The following is a 20,126-nucleotide window of genomic DNA, read 5'->3' as shown; positions in this document are numbered from 1 at the left end:
ACAGAACCAAGCCAAAGTCTGATGACTTACAATTCAGCTGCAGCCGGTGGTGGCGTCGGGGGCTTAGGGGGCGGTGGAGGGGAGATGATTTCCACTTCTCTACCCCCTTTATCCTCCATTCGGTCTCCTTTGGGAGACGCCTTGGCCCCTTTCTTCTTGGCCTTGCTACGGCTGGGCTTGGGAGCTCTCACCGGAGACAACTGAGCCTAAGATGGAATAATAAATAAAAATAATAATCAAACACAAATTATAAATAGTATTTATAGCAGCCATTCTCAATTAATTTTGTTGAAGCGCCAAATTTCTTGTTGAGAATCTGGACTGCTCCACTATCCAACACGCGGAGAGCGAAACTTTGTGGTGTGGGGGGGGGAGGACTGCAGGACCACCTGAAGAGCTTAAATGTCAAGTATTCCAGAAAAATGTTGATTTTAATAAATAGAGAAAAATCGAACTAGCAAAACGCTGAAAATTTCATAAAAATCGGATGTAAAATAAGAAAGTTATAACATTTTAAAGTTTTCCTTATTTTTCACAAAACAGTGATATGCACAACTCAAATGAGACATTCGATGATGTCTCATTTGATGATGTCCCTCACTCACTTTTTCTTTTGTTTTTTATTGTTTGAATTATACAATATTTCATTTTTGATAGATTTGACAATAAGGACCGACTTGACTGAATCATATGGTATGAAACAATGCTCATTCAGGGAGGAATTAATCGTTGTCTCGCTTGACAATGAGGAGAAAATTAGAATATTCCCTATTTCATATAATAAAATACAAAAGAAATAGTGAGTGGATGACGTCATCAGTCTTCTCATTTGCATACCCACCAGGATGTGCGTATTGTTTTCTGAAATTAAGCAAAACTTTAAAATGTCATAACTTTCTTGTTTTACATCCGATTTTGATGAAATTTTCAGTGTTATGCTTGTTGGATTTTCTCTTTTTATTCACATCAAATTTTTGTTGGGGTGGACGTGTCCTTTAAGTAAAAAGCTTTTTAAATGGCCGAGAGGGGTTCTCAATCAACAGAAGATATAAAAATACCAACTACACAATTTATTTCAAAAGAAATGATAAGTGACTTGCTCAAATTAGTGTTAATTATTATGTTTCTGTATTAAATTTTGTTCTTGATCAGGGTCGTGTTTGAAAAGCAAACCGGGTATGTTGATTAGTGGTAGAGCGTTAGCCTCATGAACGGGAGGCCGTGGGTTCGATCCCCAACAGAGTCATACAAAAAAAATATACATAGGAATGGAACCTTCTGCCTTCTTGCTTGGCGCTCAGCATTTAGATTCGAGAAGGGTAGTAATAACATACATGGGAATGCAGGGCCCGCTGCAGTTCCCTAACCGAAATGGCTACCCTGAGTAAATAAAACGTAATTATGATTATTATTCTTATTATTAAAAGCACATTTCACAAATCTATGTTCACATATTATGTACATAGTCTTTGTACCAATCGTAAATGAATACATTAAATAGATCCTCCATAATAGGGGTTATCGAATGCTAGATTACACAAAATCAGAGGAAATCAAATAGCATTTAGATTTCAAAGAGCTGAGTTTTTATTTTCCCTTTGAAATTAAATGATCAACCCTCGATTCCAGATTAATAGTAGATCAACCTTTTATTTTCTAATGCTTTTTCTTTTTTATACTGGATCCCACGCGCCAATCCGGAAGGCTCGGTGCGCCACAAGTGGCGCGCGCGCCACCATTTGAGAATCCCTGATTTATAGAGTACATTTTCTATCTCATTTAGATGCTCAAGGTGCTTCACAGGCAATTACTAACGGACACTACGGTGTCAAAATTCTGACAATGAATTTACAATAGATATCTGTCAAAATTGTGGTTAGTAGCATACCTTTGGTGTTGGAGTACTGGAGGAGGGCTGCTGCACAGGTTGTACTGCTGAACTTGACGCATCTTGGACCTTTACAAAGAACACACAAAAGGAAAAAGAAATTGATCTAAGGCCATTTACGGACTGTTTCCTGGGCCCTATTGCATCAAATATTTTAACAAGGGAACCTAAATTTTACATGTATTTTATCCTGGGCTTAAGCCCAGTGCACACTATGCAAGCAATTGCACAATGATCCAATTGCAACAAAATAAGAAAGTGTACGCAAACCACAGCAATATTGGTGCCATGAAGATGCAGGGCATTGCAGAGCTGTTACAGTGTGTGCACTGGCCTGTGATGTGCTTGCACTGAGATCAAGGGCCCGTTTCATACAACTGTTGTAACTTTGCCATTATGGCAACTACCATGGTAAGCTTGATTTTGATTGGCTGCTGAGCCCTGTTGCCATGGTTGTTGTCATAATGGCAAAGTTCCAACAGTTGTAACTCTTTATGAAACGGGGCCCCAGATGCGACTTGTTGCGATTGGATCTCATTGCATAGTGTGCGCTGGGATTGAAAGTCAACTAAGGAATTGGCCTAACCTTTTTCTGTCCCTAATGGCAAAGTTACAACGGTTGTAACTCTTTATGAAACGGGGCACCAGATGCGACTTGTTGCGATTGGATCTCATTGCATAGTGTGCGCTGGGATTGAAAGTCAACTAAGGAATTGGCCTAACCTTTTTCTGTCCCTGCTGTAGCTTGACCTGATGCTGTCGGTAGAACTCTTGTTGCTGCTGTGGGGTCATGTTCTTCAACTGCTCCTGGAGGCGCCTCAAGACGTCTTGTTGCTGAGGTGTCAGGTTCTACAGTAAAAAGGATACAAGAATGGTAGTTTCTAAAGTTTCATTTTTTATCATCATCATTGACACCTGGATGAAATCAAATTCACTGCAACTAAACCACAGTAAATGTGAGTTCATCAGCAGGTACTAGGTTTGAAGTAATTTTTCCTCATTTTTAATTTACCCTTTCTTGTACTTCTCTTAGTTCTCTTTACTTTTATGTTTTGCTCTCTTCTAAGTGCCTTGAGCATTTAATCAAAATGGAAAAGACGCTATATAAATCATATGTATTATTATTATCATCAACACCATCGTCATCACCAAAATCATCTTCATCATCATAATCATCTTCAATTATCATCATCATCGCAATCATCATTACCTTGCCCACTAACTGCACAATATTTGTGGTGAAGATCTGTTGGAGGGTGGTGGATACGCTAGTAGAGGAAGGGACCTGTACCCCTGACACCGGCGTTGGTATGGACGAGATGGGAGCAACAGGTTGAGTGGACCCCTGGGTTGCTGGGGCCCCTGATGTAGAGGTCTGGGACGAGGCCTGGGCGGCGACAGCAGCAGCAGCCGCTGCAGCGAAGGAAGATGAAGTCTGCTGATCGGTGTTACCCATCTGAAAACAACAGACAAACACTGATTTATCAAAACAACAAAAACACAGCGAGGTGTAGTAGAAAATCACTTGGGTTTACAACAATGTAGTCCACAAACATATACCACTATCAAATTACATTCAGTTGTGTCCATTTCACCACTTGTTTGATTTCAAAGGAAATCTTTCCTGATAAAAGGGGCAATTTAACTACCATCCGGAAACCTGATCTATCCCGATCATTAGACATCCAAGGGATAGGAATCGGTTGATATCTGGAACAGCGTAACAACAGCATTGTAAAGACAGGGTAAAGGCGGGCATTCATTCAGATCGGCGTGATTGGTGAGAAATTTTGAACCTGCTCAAAGTTTCCCGCCGTTCTTCCCGATCAGTCATGGGAATGGTGGGATGAGTACAACCTGGGGCCCGTTGCATAAAACTTTTTACCTGAGAAAACTCAGGTTGTTTTTACCGGAGTTTTTGCCCTGTGTTAAAGTCAATGGCAGAAATCAGACTAACCTCAGTTTTCAGTTTTTACCAGAGTTTTCTCAGGTAAAAAGTTTTATGCAACAGGCCCCATGTCTTTCCAGACATACATGTACTAACAGTAGAACCGGGATGCTCCACTTGATAATTTTTGTTCCTGCAGAGCATTTTTCGCTGACTTGACGTAAAAGGTTCATTTTCCCCCAATCCTGCCCGATTTGTGGCTTGCGAAATTGTAGCAAGATCAACGGAGTAGAATGTCCCCTTTACTTGTCCTCGTTCATGCAGAAACTAGAGGAATCAAAGGAGCAAGACATTAAGGCCCAAATTCACAAAGGTGGTTTTGAAAATCCACGATTGAGTCCATGGCTTATGAAGATTTCCTGTATAAATTACGCTTATTTTACCACGTATGTTAAAAATGTCTAATGCCAGGGTTGTGATAAAAAACGTTTTTTATTAAAAAAAACAAATAAAACGTTTTTTATTGTTTTAAAACGTTTTAAATCGTTTTAAAACGTTTTTTTCCAACGAATGATGCAATTTTCTCTAAATCAATTAAACTATACACTAAATACAGTATGATTTAAGCTCTTGATGTTTCAAATAAGAGATTACCACAATTTTGTTAATGAATTTACAACAGAAAAGTTCATATTTCCCCCAAAATTACTAAATCATGGAAATTGAATGCCTACAAAAAAAGAACACATTAAGTAATTTGACATTTTATTCCCTAATCTAATACATGAACATATACATGTAGTCCCGAGGTATACCGAGTCTGAATCGAGGGGGGGGGGGGAAGGAGAATTTGCACAATGGAAGAAATTGACGTACATGAGGTTTCAAAGCTTAATTTCATTACCGGTAAATCAATATGCTTTATTTCACTTGAATCAATTGTACCAATTTTAGTGCATGAAATACAAATTCAATTCAAATCTATAAATAAAGCCCTTGAACTACATATTTTTTAATTCAGGAATTCTGATCAAATGTATATTAAAAACAATCAGTAGGCCTATAGAATTTTTTTTTAACCCTAATAAGACTGGGGGGGGGGCTGATTCAGCCCCCCCTCGTCATTTTTTGTGATAAATCCACTGCACATATTTTTTTACCGCGTCACTCACAGACTTTCCTTTTTCAAGTCTCACGCAACTTTTGAGACCAAAATTGCGACCCCCTGGTATGCGGTTCCGAAATTATGCAACATTTTGTAAGTGCATGCAGACCCAAAATTGCTCAAAAAAGTGAATTTGTGTACAAATCTAATTCAAATAGTGTTTTTAGCCATAATTCATAAATGTACCATTATTTTTCCTTTTACTGATTAAAATAAATAAATTTCACCTTGTTTATGGTCAAAATATAGTCCCTGACTATTTCCATTGAAAAAACAATAAAATACATAAGAAAATAAATGTGATGTTGAAATTTTTTAAAAGAACATTTGATCAGATTCCTATAAAGGGTTTGTGAACCAAAAATGATAATTTCAGGGGCATTATTTAGTTAATTAGAGCAAACTTTTGATTTTACGCATAAATTAGCAATGAGATTTATGCAAAATTTGATTTATAGTTATTTAGATTATGCCATGGGTAATGCGTGTGCCAATTTTCGTTGTGATCCCGCGATCGACGGCCCAGATCATAAGGGGGGGCCCCGTCAGTCTTCTTAGGAAACAAAATAGCCCAGTCTATTTAGGTTACCGGTAATGTTTTTTTAACTTTTTTATACTTATGTACAGAGTTTTTAAACTTTTTTTTATTACTAATAGAAATTTTTGGCAAGAACTCACATTGGGCTTATACATGAAATCACGTTTTTAAGCAATTCGGGATCTGATAATATGCACTTGTGGTGTATATCATAACTGCATACCCATGCATTCATCCCAAAAATAGTCTTGAACGATATGGCGTGGCCCTGTCGTGTTTATGGATTTATCATAGAAATCTTTAGGGGGCCATTAAGGTCCCCTGGAATTGTTAGGGTTAAGGTTTGCTAGCTGATTATCTTATACTGTTTAAAGTACATGTACTTTTCTTCATCTTTATGAAGGGCAAAGTTTCACCAACTTGTGTGTACCTCAAGAGTATGATGTCAGGTTTACAGAATTTGTAAAATATTATTGCGCTTGTGCAACACTTCCATTTCATTCAAGTTCTATTACATGTACATGTATTTTAGCTTATTTTAATAGTGTTTCTTTACCTGTCCAAAAAGTGAGTACAACACTCAGATATGTTTGTTAAAATGAGAATATTCTTAATATGGATTGTTGTGCACAATTGAATAGAGAGAAGAGGAACATGACAAAGCAATGGAGAAAGAGGAAAGAGAAAGAGGAGAAAAGGAGTGGTGTTGAAAAAGAGTTTTAGTTAGTTAGAAGAAAATAATACACTTCAGAAATAACAGTGTAAAAAAAACAACATTTATCTAACATCACATCCATGCAAATTTATAACACACAAGTCTATGCGGTGTTTTAAAACACGTTTTTTTTGTAAAAAAAACGGGTGTTTTAAAACGCGTTTTAAAACATGTTTTAAAACACACCGTTTAAAACGCGCCAACCCTGTCTAATGCTGAAGCGCGCTTTCGTCACAGCGCGCCAAAATGACGCCTGCTGCCATGGTTATCCACGCTATTTTATATATGAGTCCACTGTTTTGAATTAATGAGTCCACTCTTCAAACAGTGGACTCATGAATAAAATAGCATATTAAAGGGATAGTCTGGGCTGAAAATATTTATATCTTAATACATAGAGTAGAATTCACTGAGCAAAATGCCGAAAATTTCATCAAAGTCAGATAACAAATAATCAAGTTATTGAAGTTTAAAGTTTAGCAATATTTTGTAAAAACAGTCGTCATGAATATTCATTAGGTGGTCTGATGATGTCACATCCCCACTTTCCGATTTCTTATGTTATTACATAAAATCATAATTTTTTTCATTATTTCATACTTGTGTGAATAATATGTCTCCCTTATAATGAAATAAGTTGCAGCAATAACTATCTAATGCATGAAATCAGTTGTCAATCCAATTTTTATAGTTCTTGGAGAAAAAAATTTGAATAAACTTAATTTCATAAAATAAAATACAAAAGAACAAGTGGGGATGTGACATCATCAGCCCACCTTATCAATATTCATGACGACTGTTTTCACAAAATATTGCTTAACTTTAAAATTCAATAACTTTGTCATTTGTTATCCGATTTTGATGAAATTTTCTGCTTTTTGCCCAGTGAATTCTACTCTATTTATTAAGCTAGAAATACTTTCAGCCAGGACCATCCCTTTAAACCATGGTAACAGGCGTCAATTTGGCGCACTGTGACAAAAGCACGCATCAGCATTGGACATTTTTTATACACGCGCCCGATACACGCAAAATTAAGCGTAATTTATACAGGAAATCTGCATAAACCATGGATTCAACCGTGGGTTTTCAAAACCAGCTTTAAGTCTTTTTTAACGTACCTTATATTGTCCTGTTGACGGAGGTTGATTTGGCATGGCAGTACCTACTGCAGGTTTAGGAATGTTTGCTGTGGCTGTTACAGAACCGTAACTCTGGGGTGTTGTCCCTGATACACCCAAGTTTGAGCTGGCCACGGCAAATGTAGAACTGGCAGTATTCTGAAAGTAGCAGAAAAGGATTGTATAATACAATAGTCTTAAATATTAAACAGAGATATAGTAATTTTCCCCTAAACTTAGATAAACTGAATTATTTTCTTTTTTGCTTTAACCCTAAAAGGACTGGGGGGCATGATGGCCCCCTTCCCCCTCGACGCTTCGCGCGATATTTCTGAAACGCAAAAAGATAGCGGCGCAAAATTTTATGACTTTGTTCTTTGTCTTGCACAACTTTTGAGACCAATTTCGCGATATATGGGTATGGCATCACTTTTTACGAGACAATGTCATGCCGAAAATGGCTCATTTTTATACTTTGTGTACAAAATCTATGGGAGATGAAATTCAGAAAAGAGTAATTATTTTTTGTTCTAATTGGTCTGCTTAATTAATTTAGGGTTTAATCTAGTTGTTAAATGATCTGTAATAATTTCCACTGAAAAAACAATGATATTGATATAAGATGAAAAACAAAGAAATACATAGGAAATTCTATAAACAAAGAAATACATAAGGAAAAATTGGCTTTTGCAATTTTTCTTTGTGGAAACCACATCTGCAAATAAAAAGAAGAAAATGTGAAGTGAAATTGGGTGTTATATACGCAAATAATATTTTTCATGAAGAAATTTGCATATTTTATTCATAATAAATAAAAAATATTTATTTTCAGATTTTTTTTAAATACTAGCTTGTAGTTTATGTGGTAAAGAATGTGCGTGCCAAATTTCGGTGCGATCCAGCAAACAGCAGCTGAGATCAGAAGGGGGGGGGGGCCATCATGCCCCCCAGTCCTCAATACATCTCAAATAGTCCAGTCCTTTTAGGGTGAATAACGAGATACTCTGTTGGAGGAGCTGCTGCCAAAATCTGTACCTCAAAACTAAAGCCACCAAGGATGGCTTGGCTGTGGAATTCACTCCCCTCCAACACGTTCCCTTTAGCTCCCAACATGGACAAATTTAAAAAGTGTTAATTCATATTTAATTAGCTTGATATAAAACCTTGTACTTTTAATTTAATTATGGTTTTTACATGGCAGTCATGGGCCACCTTTCATCATATTATGATGGCAACATCAGGCCCAAAGAACAATCTAAAAAAAAAGTGACATCCAATGTAAAGCCAAATGGAAGCACTACCAAGATCATTGTACTTTTATTAGTTACAAGTTTTTTTTGCACCAAACAACATGAAATTAAACAAAATATGTACCTGGATGGTACTTGCAGCTGTGGCGACTTCTCCTGTAGCATCGTTGGATAAGCCAGTGGCAGGGACCTTTGGAACGATGGCACCACCTACTGGTTTGGCAGAGGGTGTCGGGGTACCTGTCCCTTCCAGCTTAGCTCTGGCCTGGTCGTTGATCTTCTGCTGTAAGTCCAGGAGCTGTTGAAGCATCGCCTCTTGCTTTGGGGTGCGGTTGACGATGCCTTCTAGCTGCCGGATGAACCCTTGGACACTGTGGAGGCTCTGCTGGGTCTGCACGCTGAAGTGTGATGTTTTGGCTTTCTGAACAGTCAAGAGATGGATTGGTTGCAATTAATTTGTTTTTTTGTTTTTTTAATCTTTTAACCAATATAATCTTATAAGGTTCGTAATAAAACAGCTTTCCCTTCAAATGGATTTCGGGGCCTTACCAGGTATTAGCTCACAAGAAACGTTTGTAAACTGAAACTAATCCTCTAAATGAAAATGATTTTATTTATTAATTTAGAAATTAATGAAACACCCTCCCCCCCCCCCCCCCCAGCTCCGGTGGCAAGATTTAACTAATAATGAAAGTAAAAATGTCAAGTGATTTGGAGAAGATTTCAAAACAAATAAATTAATCTAAAATGATAACATTATAAAATACTCACCGCTTTCGTTTTGAAAACAGTACTGGTTGCTTGTTGACTCTGCTGTAGCTGTTGCAGTCTTCTGCTGGCAACATTAGAATCCTTCTGTAAGCTTCCCCCAGCATTGACAGATGTTGCAGACACCCTTGTTGCTGTGACCTGTGACTGAGCCCCCTGTGAGACTAACGATGTTGCTGGACTACTCCGGATATTCTCCTGTGGCACTTGTCCATGTTGATAACCCTGCGAGGTGAGCTGCCCAGCTTCAAAACCAGGTTTCTTATTCATTTGGTTTGAAGGCAGTATCATTTGGGGTGCACTCTGCAACATACGACTCAGATGGCTACCCTGCGAGGCATTGCTCTGAGACCTAGACATCTGGCCAGATTGGGATGGCAGTTGATTGGCTTGAGATCCAACAAAGTTCATCTGCGCGGGAGCACCTTCTTGAGGTACCCCAGTTGGGTCGATCTGAAGAGCAGCCTGACCCTCTGTTGCTCTCTGCTGCATTGATAGAGGTTGGTGATGAACTGTTCCAGAGCCAGTCTTTCCGCCTGATGTCTTCCGACTGAACTTGTTCTCTACTTTGACAGGTACTGGATCATCATCATCAAACTCAAACACATCTTTCTCCTTGGTAACAGAAGGAATCGTTCCAAGTGGAGCCTGCTTCTGTGAAGGCAGAATAGACACGTTTGGTGGAGCTTGCTGGGGAGCAGGTGGGGGTGGAGGCATCATTGATGTATTTGGAGGTGGTTTCTTTTTTGAAGACGAAACCACTGGTTGTTGACCTTGATTTGGTACGAACGACCCTCCGCTAGGTGTGCCATCCTTCTGCCCTGAATTCACAGCCTGGATAGTTACATTGGGTGTGTAATTGGGGTTCTGATTTTGAAGTCCATCTGTTGCCTTTGGAATACTGTTGGTGCTAAAGGTAGTTGAGCTAGGTCTAATGAGTTGCTGTACATCAGTTTCTCCTGTAGACGAAGCTATTCCACCATGTCTTGTGTTATAAGCAGCGCTAGCATTCTGGGTTGCTTGTAAGATTGACGACGCTACCAGTTGTGCTTGATCCGCACTCGCAGAAAGGACCTGCTGCTGTTGAAACTGCTGTTGATTGGTGACACCAGATTGTTGCATTTGCTGGAATGAACTTGCAGGCATTGAAGCTCCCATCTGTTGCTGTTTTGCCATCTGCTGTTGTTTTGCAAGCTGCTGTTTCTGTTTTAGGTGTTGCAATTGCTTCATCAAATCTGGATGTTTCTGCAAGAGCAACTGAAACTGCTGCATGTAATGAGCTTGCTCCTGGGCACCTGATGGACCCTTTGCTTGGGCTGCCTGTGCTTTCTTCAAAAGATCAAAAGCTTGTAAAAGCTGGGGCATCATCGTTGTGGAAGGCTGACTAGGAACTTGCCCAGTCTGCGCTGGATGGACAGGAGCACTTGACGGCATCACATGATGTGCATTTGGAGCAAAGGTTGATTGGTTGTTCTGGATCACTTGGCTGCCACTATTTAACACATTCTGTGGACTTTGCAATCCTTGAGAACCCATGACATGCTGGCTATGATGAGTTGGCATTGACAATCCTTGTGGACTTGCTAATGGCTGACCTTGTGGGCTGGGTAGAGGATGGCCAACACTAGGTGGACGAGATGTTTGTCTGCCCTGAGGGCTGGGCAATGGCTGACCAGCACTAGACGGGCGGTGTGGCTGCATGGCTTGAGGACTCTGTGCAGGTTGTCCTGCACTTGGTGGGCGATGTGGTGGCATCCCTTGTGGACTCGGCAAAGGCACACTTGGAGGGCGATGACTTTGATTGGATTGGGGGCTTGGAAGTGACTGACCAATGCTTGGTGGTCTGGAACCCCCCTGTGGACTTGGCAAAGGTTGTCCAGAACTAGGTGGATGAGATATTTGGCTCTGGTTTACAACTGCTTGAATTTGCATTTGATTTGATTGAGCTGGATTGGCACCTGCCTGTACTGCATTCTTTCTTTGTTGAAGTTGCAAGAGCTGGTTCATCAGTGCTGTGTTATCAGCTCCAGGATTTGAAGTGCCCATCTGTCTCATCAATTGCTGCAACTGCAGAGCGCTTACCATTGGTCGATTCTGAGTGCCTGGCTGTTGTGCTGCGTTCATACCCTGCCCTTGCCTTTGCATCTGCTGTTGTACTTCTAAAGCACTTATCATGGGCTGTGGTTTAGTAGCGCCTGCAACACTTACACCTTGTCCTTGAAAATGGCCAGCATTCTTCAACTGAAGTGCACTCATCATGGGTGCATTTGGCCGTATTGGCTGCTGGTTGAAAGATGTGCTTTGGGGAGTCATCATCTGCTGTGCCTTTAACTGCAATGCACTAACCATAGGCTGCTGGTTCAGGGCAAGGCTCTTCATACCTGATTCTTGCATTTGCTTCGCTTTTAGTTCAAGGGCACTTATAAGACCAGGAGTGGAAAGAACTCCTCCAGCACTACTCATCATACCGCTACTACTAATGGTATTCTCCAAACTTGCTGTAACACTTGTATTACTCCCTAGCATGTGGGAACCCGAGGTAAATTCATTTGGATGTCCTCCTTGGTTGATTTGGGAGCCAACGGTAGAAGAGGCCAGAGTTGTGGTAAGAATACTGCTAGTGGCTAACGTAGATATTGTGGAGGCTGATGTACCACTTGCAACTACATGCTTTCCTTGCAATGTCTTCAGGAACTCTCCTTGAAAATTAGCGCTGCTGTCAACAGAAGCAACAGGTCGTGAACCAAACATGTTTTGCTTTTTTAGTTGAGTCTTCTTGGTTGGTAAACTGCTAGTATTGGAAGGTAGTGTGCTCACTAATGTGGGTGTCTGAATGGAAACAGCCGCAGAAGAAACTGAACTTTGTAAGTTCAGCTGGGCGAGTTGAGAGTGCTGGACGAGGGCAGGGACACTGCCACTATTTCCTGGCAAGGTTTGAGTCTGGTTTGGCAAGCCTTTAGCATTGACATTGCTCGGCGTAACAATGGTGTTTGCAGGAGGAGAGTTCTGCTGAATGAAGACTGGCTGAGACTGTGTCCCTAGGTCTGTCGTGCTGCTAAGTGCCTGGCTGAGGTGTAAGGATGAACTCTGCTCTGCTCCAGCATCACCAGGCTGTACTTTCTGGAGTAAGGTTTGTAAGGAGCCCGAGGTTTGGTTTGCCAGAGTAATGGCAGCCATCTGAGCTTGACTTGACTGGGGAACAGATTGCGAAGTGTGCTTCGAATCCGACTGTACTGTGGAGATTTTACCATACAGTTTATGACGGAATGTTTCTACTGGCTTTGCCTTGGATGCAGGCAAAAGATCTGACTTGATTACTTGCACTTCATTTTTAGCAGTGGATAATGACTGGGCATATGGTTGAACAATATTAGCCGCATTCTGATGGGCAATACTGCTTGCATATGATACAGGAGAATTAACCATCTCACTATTAGCCGGAGATTGGTACGATACAACATCCACTTTTGATGGCGGATTGTATGCAATGTCTTTGGTGCGGTATGCAGTGGAAGATATCAGAGACTGCGAGAAAATGGGTCCAACTTTTGTTTGTGCTTGAGCTGAACTTACTACCTTTGGCTGAATAAGCTGTGGAGTTGTTTGAACTTTGTTATAGGTTCCAGGTTGTTTGCTCTGCACAAAGCTGACTTGATTGGCTCCAGATTGAACTATCGATGCTTGGCTCTGTGCGATTGGAAGGACATTTGATGAACCTTGTGGATTTTGGATCACTATTGTCTGTCCACCGGTGACATAACCTTGCGGCAAGGCGATTGTTTGGTAGGCCTTTCCAGCTGAAACGCCAGACTGCACAAGCTGCATCACTGGTAAGGCTTGTTTACCTCCTTGTTGCTGATTGACAGGCTGAACAACGGGTGCCATGGCCTGTCCAGGCATCTGAATGGTGGCAAGACCAGAACCGCTGGTTTGGAGTTGCTGAATCTGCTGAGGGGCAAGAACTGCAGGTGGTCTTGTCATGAAGATGAAGCTTCCTTGAGTAGCACCAATTGTTATAACTGGTTGCAGGACTGGTACAGAAGAAGCTCCAGCAGGTTGAACTGCTCCTTGTACAGCACCTTGTACATTGTGTAAGACAACCGTTTGCTGTCCTGTTGCACCAGCCTGTCCATGATTCAACTGGATGGTTTGTCCAGCTGGAGCTCCTCCAATTGTTTGAATATTATTACCCGCTTGTGGTGCCAGCATGATTCTAATGCCTTGTTGGGGTTGAGGTTTTGATGCAGCTGGAGGGCTGATTCCAAGTTTGGGATGGATATTCAGAGGAGCCTTCGTGTTCAGGACATAGGTTTGCTGCATGGGCATAACAGTCTGCTGTGCACTACCCATGACTTTCCCAGGCGTTTGGAGGAACTGAGAGTTGATGACCTGCCCCTGGGCATCGATGACAGGCTGTGTTGCAAGGACTTGCGTCTGGGGCTGTGGTTGAGGTTGAGTTTGTGGCCTTACAACTGCTACTTGTGGAATGCTTTTTGTCGTCATCTTCTGATGGTCTTGGGAACTACTACTTTGGACAGATCCTCCCTGGACCATGAAACTTGAGGGTAAAGCATGGCTTTGCGGGATACTATGAGCAGGCTGTACAGCATGTGTTCTTCCAGATCCTTTGTCCGTTGGAACCTCTGTAAGAGCCTCTTGTTGGTTGGGAACATCATCAGAGAGATCACCTACCCCTGACAACATCAGACTCTGCTGAATCACATCTTGGACATTCCCTGAACTGACGGAGCTGGGTGGGACGGCATGCTGTAACTTCTCACCTTCCTCCTCAAATGAAAAGATGCTGGAGAAGTCACTTTTGACAGATGGCGTCTGGTTGGACCCTCCAACACTCCCCTTGACCCCTAGCTTTCCGAAGAGATCATCACCTGCTGAAAAAGCCTGGTTGTTGCTGGCCTGCACCTGACTGGAACCCATCATAAAGTCAGGAAATATCTCTTTGATCTCACCCCCTTCTTGCTCACCAAACCCAAGGTCAATGATCGGCCTGGATGCAGCCTGGTTGTTCTGCGGCTTGTGGCTGGTCGGTGTGAAAGGCCGATCGCCCAGGAGTGAGAGGACAGTGTCATTTTGGATTGGTGGGGGTGAGATGTTTTCAAGGCGCATCAGTACTGAGGATGGGGTTTCCTGCGCCATGGAGGCGCTGGGGTTTGGTCCGATGGCATATTGGTTATTGGTGAGAAGAGATTGCTGCTGGTACCTGGAGAACTCCTGCATATCAGATCAAGAAAAACATACAAAATCCAATCAACTTCAGAACATGGGTAAAAGTCATGTTTATGTGTACAGATAGCTATAAAATCCTAGTTTGCACGCACAGACCCTTATTAGAACATGTTAACCCTAAAACCGCCCGGGGGGGGGGGGGGGTTGAATCAATCCCCTCCCCCATTTTCCACGACCATTCCAGTGCGCAGAATTTTTTGACCGCGCAGCTCACTGACTTTTTAACTTTGAAGTCTTGCGCATCTTTTGAAACCAAATTTACAATGCCCACGTATGCGGTTCAAAAATTATGCAACATTACGTAAATGCAGGTCAGACCCAAATTTGCTCTTTGCTCCAAAACGTGCAAAGTCAATGTAAATTGAGTTTTCTCCCCTTATTCATAAAGATATGATTATTTTTACTTTCATCAGCTGAAATTACTTAATTTTAGCATAATTATGCTTCAAGAAGTTTCTGCTATAAATTTGGCAAAAAACAAATAATAAAAACAAAATTTCAAAAACAAATAAATACATAAGAAATTCATATTCATACCATGATTTCTTTTTATTTGTTAGCGTTAGCAATGGTATAAAGAATGTACAAAAAATAGCATTCTATGAGCTTTTTATAGTGAATTAGAGCAAAAAGTATGATATACTCATAAATTAGCATTTAATTAAAATAAATTCATACAGAAAAAAATGTGATGATTACGGAAAAATTATTCATACAGCCTTACATCTCACACTATTATCCTGCTAATTTTCAGATTATGCGCGATTGGCGGCTGAGATCTAAAAGGGGGGATTGATATACCCCCCTCTGAGGTTTTGAACAACCATTTTATCTTTTTTTATTCAAACCAACCATATGTAGCTGGTACAAAAAATGTTTAAAAGGCGGTATTTGTTTAATGAAATATGAAAAAGGATCTTACCTCCAAGTCAGCACTATCCAGTCTAAACTCATCTTGTTTGTCAAGAAATGATGTCAACGCATCAGGGTCACTGAAAACAAAAACAATTACAAAAGATATGATTTAGAATGCAAATCCACTCAGCAGTGTGCTCAAGCAAGATGACAAAATATACATTAAATGCATTGAGAAATGAAAGAATTCAAACTTTACAGTACAAAGACAGTTTTTCTTCAATTACGGTACCATCTTTACTTGCCAAAAGTTTTAATTCTGATTTCGGGGCAGTGATTTTCTACTTACCAGTAAAATCAAATGGAGAAATATGTTTGGTTCTTCACTTTATATATATATGTGAAAATTCACTGAAATTACCTTTGCAAAAGGGAATTCATGTTTTGCTATGTACATTTTCTACTGAGAACGAAATTTCCATTTTAGATCAAGTTACAAAGTCACCAAAATTTACAAACAGGAAAGACAATTTCTTTTTGTAATTGAAAATCAATGTCCGTACTAATTGATAAACTATATAATCCAATATTAGTGGTATATCATTCATTATATCCTACATAAATTAAATCCTGTATACTGATTGTGACCAAACATATTCCCACTATTTTGCGATGATGTCGAAAATGAAACGCCCACCGGAGAAAATGTGCTATTCCGTGACGTCAATGATGGAATAGTCGACTATTCCATCATTGACGTCACAGATCATGATGGCGCAAGCACTAATACGCATTCCGCGCACTCAGAGCGCGTAGCTAAGTGCTTCAGGAAAAGTAGGTCAGTCAGCGTCAGCAGATTTAAAAAAGGATAAACTGAGAATACAAGAACTAGATTATCAAGATCTATTGCTCTAACTTATTTTAGGATATAAAACAAATATACCAGGCCTTTATTTCGAAAGTATAGAGGGAATTATTCATCCTCGGTTGTACTGGCAAAATCACTATTTTAAAATAGTAATGCCAGTCCAACCTCGGATGAATAATTTCCGTTATACTTACTCAAAGCCTGGTATATTTGTATATTATTTTCAACAATTTCTGGAAAGATTGGAGTGTCAAAACTAGGCCTGCCTCTAGTCAAGACTTGTAGTCCAATCAAATTTAGGTTGAGACTACTATTCTTTAAAAAAGATAATCAGACAGCACTCTATATAATCATAATACAGTCATCATAATAATATGCAACACTGCGCTTAATAAAATGTTTCTAGGTGTTGCATATTATAACCCCGGCTTTAGCACGGCTACTCTTATCTGGCGCTCGAGCATTCAAGAAATTTATTCCTACCAGGTACCCATTTACTACACCTGGGTGGAGAGTGGCAAATGAAGATAAATGCCTTCAAAAATGACGCAAGTGCTGCAGTGGGATTCGAACCCAAGACCTTGTGGTTCAAAGTCCGGAGACTTATCCACTGAGCCACAACACCTCTATATAGCAATGAATTGAGACGACTTACTCTATCACGTCAAGTAGGCATCTACCATCATCCATGTCCTGAAATGGCTGTAGAAAAAAAATACATCACTGTATTATACTACCAATGAAAGTAGGTTCTTATAAAACATGTCTGTCAAATAAGAAGACACTTCTGGGCCCTGTCTTACAAAGAGTTACATGATCCAATCCATCGCAACTCAATGGAAATCCATCAATGTAGTAATTTTTTCTACAGGAAATTTGCAAAATGTCCTTTGTCAACAAAGGAGAACAATTCAACACCCCACATTGTCCAGAAAACAATGAATTTATGTAATTTACATCATATCTAGAAAACATTTTGTACATTCATGTATTTTAGATGGTGACTTTGCTGGCTTTCCATAGTTGCGATTGATAGGATCAATGGCAACTCTTTGTAAGAGGGGCCCCTGGAGCCCATTGCATAACATTTAATGGCAACCTTGTCATCCAAATGGTAACTACCAAGGAAATGATTATCAACAGGCAATCAAAATCAAGTACTGCAAAGAGGTTAAAGGGAAAGTTGATCCTGACAAAATTTTGTTTTAAAATAACAGAAAAAACAAGAACAATTGCCAGTGAAGTTTTGAGGAATAATAATAATAATAAACAGTTCTTGTATAGCGCATATCACGATTATGAATAATGTCTCTATGCGCTTCCAAAGGACTTGGATATTATTACCCCAGCTGTAGCTTGGCAGCCGTAATTACTAAGATTACAGCGCACACGCATTTCAAGGAATAAATTCCTGCCAGGTACCCATTCACCTCACCTGGGTTGAGTGCAGCACAATGTGGATAAATTTCTTGCCGAAGGAAATTACGCCATGGCTGGGATTCGAACCCACAACCCTCTGTTTCAAAGTCCGGAGACTAATCCACTGGGCCACAACGCTCCATCCGGCAAAGATTTTAAAAATTAATTAGAATTGAAATGTTTTGATTTGTGACCTCATATGCAAGCAGCTTCCTCTGTACATGTATGATCTGTATCTTGAATAAAAAATAAATAAAATAAATGATGAACATGGTTTTTAATAGAACCTTCAGTATATCAACAGAAAGATCATTTCACAATATTGTGTTGCTGCCCTCTACGTTCGAAGATGTAACAGCACGATATTGATCGGGGTCTTGAAATCCAAAATGGCGGATAGGCGGAAATCGTTGACTGCTGAAAATGATGTCCAAAAACCCCCAAAATTATCGATGAAATTTCATTTAACCGAAAAATAATGCTGATGATGTGAAAGGCGAGGATGTATTTTATGTTAAATGTGTTTGTCAAAATATTTTGTCTACCCGCATAGATCCGTTTAGAACAGATTATATTGCGTTGCTGGTACAGTGGCAGATACAAATTTTGAATGTTATGACATTGCTATTCAATGGGTAAACGGAATTGTTTCTTTTTCATGTACACAAAGTCTATGGGGAAACAGAAGTTTTCTGACATGCTGAAACGGAATTTGAGATTTTCTGAAACGGAAAAGGCAATTTTTTGAAAAGGAAAATCACTGTCCTTATTACCGTATACAACAAAAGTTTCCTCAGGGTAAAGGTAAACTTCCTTTTTAACATTACTGTAGTAGATGGCAAGTTACAGCACATGTATACAGGGATAACGAAAATGGAAGTTTATATTTACCTGAAAAGCCACTTTGGCGGAGTCTTGTGATCATCCGGCAGCCCCGGCCAGCGTCATGTTTCTTGATTCTTTCTGTTACTCCACATGTAAATTCTGTAACAAAATAAAACTATTTCATTCATCAGGGGCCCATATAAAAAGAGAGTATACGATTGATCCGAACAACCTCAAGTATACATGTATGGAAATCCACTAAAATCATATACTTTTTTCTATAGGAAATTTGCACAATGTCCTTTGAAAACAAAGAGAAGCATTCTGAATTGTCAAGAAAACAATACCTGTACATGTATCTCGAAAATATTTTGAACAAACATATATATATTTTTGGTGACATTGCTAGCTTTGATAGTTGTGGTTGATTGGATCAATCGTAACTCTCTGTAAGACGGGGCCCTGAATTCTTCATGAAAGGCACACATATACAAACCATTTTTTTTTCTCAAAGTTTTTACTGAGGGGGTCACTTTAACTCGGCCAGTTCTGCAAAAGTTTGAGACACCTGTTAAAGACGTCACTACATGCATGGAGTGCGCTTTCATTGACACAATTGTTTTTGTATAAGAGCAGAGTCAAAATAGATAAAGGCCATTCAAGTGACAGTCAAAAACATAAATTTGTTTTCTTATTTTGACAATTATTAGACCATACTGGGCAAAAAAGAACCCTTCCAAAAGAGTTGCCGATATTTCACATTGCAATGGGCGAGCAGTAGGGTCTATCTTCCCTATTTCCCTGAAATAATTTATACAAACTATTAAGTAGACCTGAGACATTACGTTTATTTGAAAATTGTTTAAAAGCTATTAATAAACGCATGTTTAAAAGTTTAACCGGTAGGAGACTTTGACCAAAAAAAATTTACAAAAAGTTTCATTTTTAAACCACGAAATGGCCATTATTTTCCAGATTTCATTGAAATTGTTTTAGTTGGAACCTCTCATGAAAATGAAGAATATCCCCCTCTTTCTTGACTCTGAATTCTGAAAGGTCGTTTCGTGACTGATATAACTTTCATGGTGTTGCAACATTAACTGAAAATGAATGTTCATCATTTTACACTCTACCAACACCATGAAAGTCTAGAATTAGGAAACATTATTTTTTTATGAATAGGCCTAATGGCTATAAATATAATTTGCATTGGATTTGCACATGAATTAATGTTTTTGAGCAAATTTGAGTCTGACATACCAGTACACTTTAATATTGCGCAAGTTCAGAACCCGTACCTGGGAGTCACATATTTGGCATCAGAAGATAAATTAAATATATATGTGTGCCAAATTATGGCTCTGATCCAGCAAATTATCCGATCTGAACAATCTCAAGATTATTTGTAATGGAGACCCATCATTGGGATAGTTTGCTGGATTAATATTGAGATTGCAAATCCTACATAAAGGGGAATGAAACCTTTGGAACAAGTAGGCTTGTGTCGAAACAGAAAAATCAAAGAATAAGAACAAAGAAAGTTTGAGAAAATTCGGACAAATAATGAGAAAGTTATGAG

General features: G+C 39.6%; 1 protein-coding gene across 3 annotated transcripts in view; it reads right to left on the bottom strand.

Moving 5' to 3' along the window:
• LOC129263817 (nuclear receptor coactivator 6-like) overlaps positions 1 to 20,126 on the bottom strand; it is a 28,928-nt gene that overhangs the window by 6,487 nt on the left and 2,315 nt on the right. For all 3 annotated transcript variants that reach the window (XM_054901728.2, XM_064100899.1, XM_064100898.1), the window contains exons 2-11: positions 18,614 to 18,706; positions 16,959 to 17,005; positions 15,503 to 15,572; positions 9,337 to 14,565; positions 8,690 to 8,986; positions 7,316 to 7,474; positions 3,099 to 3,344; positions 2,612 to 2,737; positions 1,889 to 1,957; positions 31 to 206 (exon numbers count right to left, since the gene is read on the bottom strand). In XM_054901728.2, coding sequence (XP_054757703.2) covers positions 31 to 206; positions 1,889 to 1,957; positions 2,612 to 2,737; positions 3,099 to 3,344; positions 7,316 to 7,474; positions 8,690 to 8,986; positions 9,337 to 14,565; positions 15,503 to 15,572; positions 16,959 to 16,993 — 6,407 coding nt within the window. In that variant the 5' untranslated portion in view covers positions 16,994 to 17,005; positions 18,614 to 18,706. The remainder of the gene's footprint in view (positions 1 to 30; positions 207 to 1,888; positions 1,958 to 2,611; positions 2,738 to 3,098; positions 3,345 to 7,315; positions 7,475 to 8,689; positions 8,987 to 9,336; positions 14,566 to 15,502; positions 15,573 to 16,958; positions 17,006 to 18,613; positions 18,707 to 20,126) is intronic.

The sequence above is a fragment of the Lytechinus pictus genome, chromosome 6 (assembly GCF_037042905.1).
Source record: "Lytechinus pictus isolate F3 Inbred chromosome 6, Lp3.0, whole genome shotgun sequence".
Taxonomy (NCBI): Eukaryota; Metazoa; Echinodermata; class Echinoidea; order Temnopleuroida; family Toxopneustidae; genus Lytechinus; species Lytechinus pictus.
This window is presented reverse-complemented; position numbering and strand designations above follow the sequence as displayed.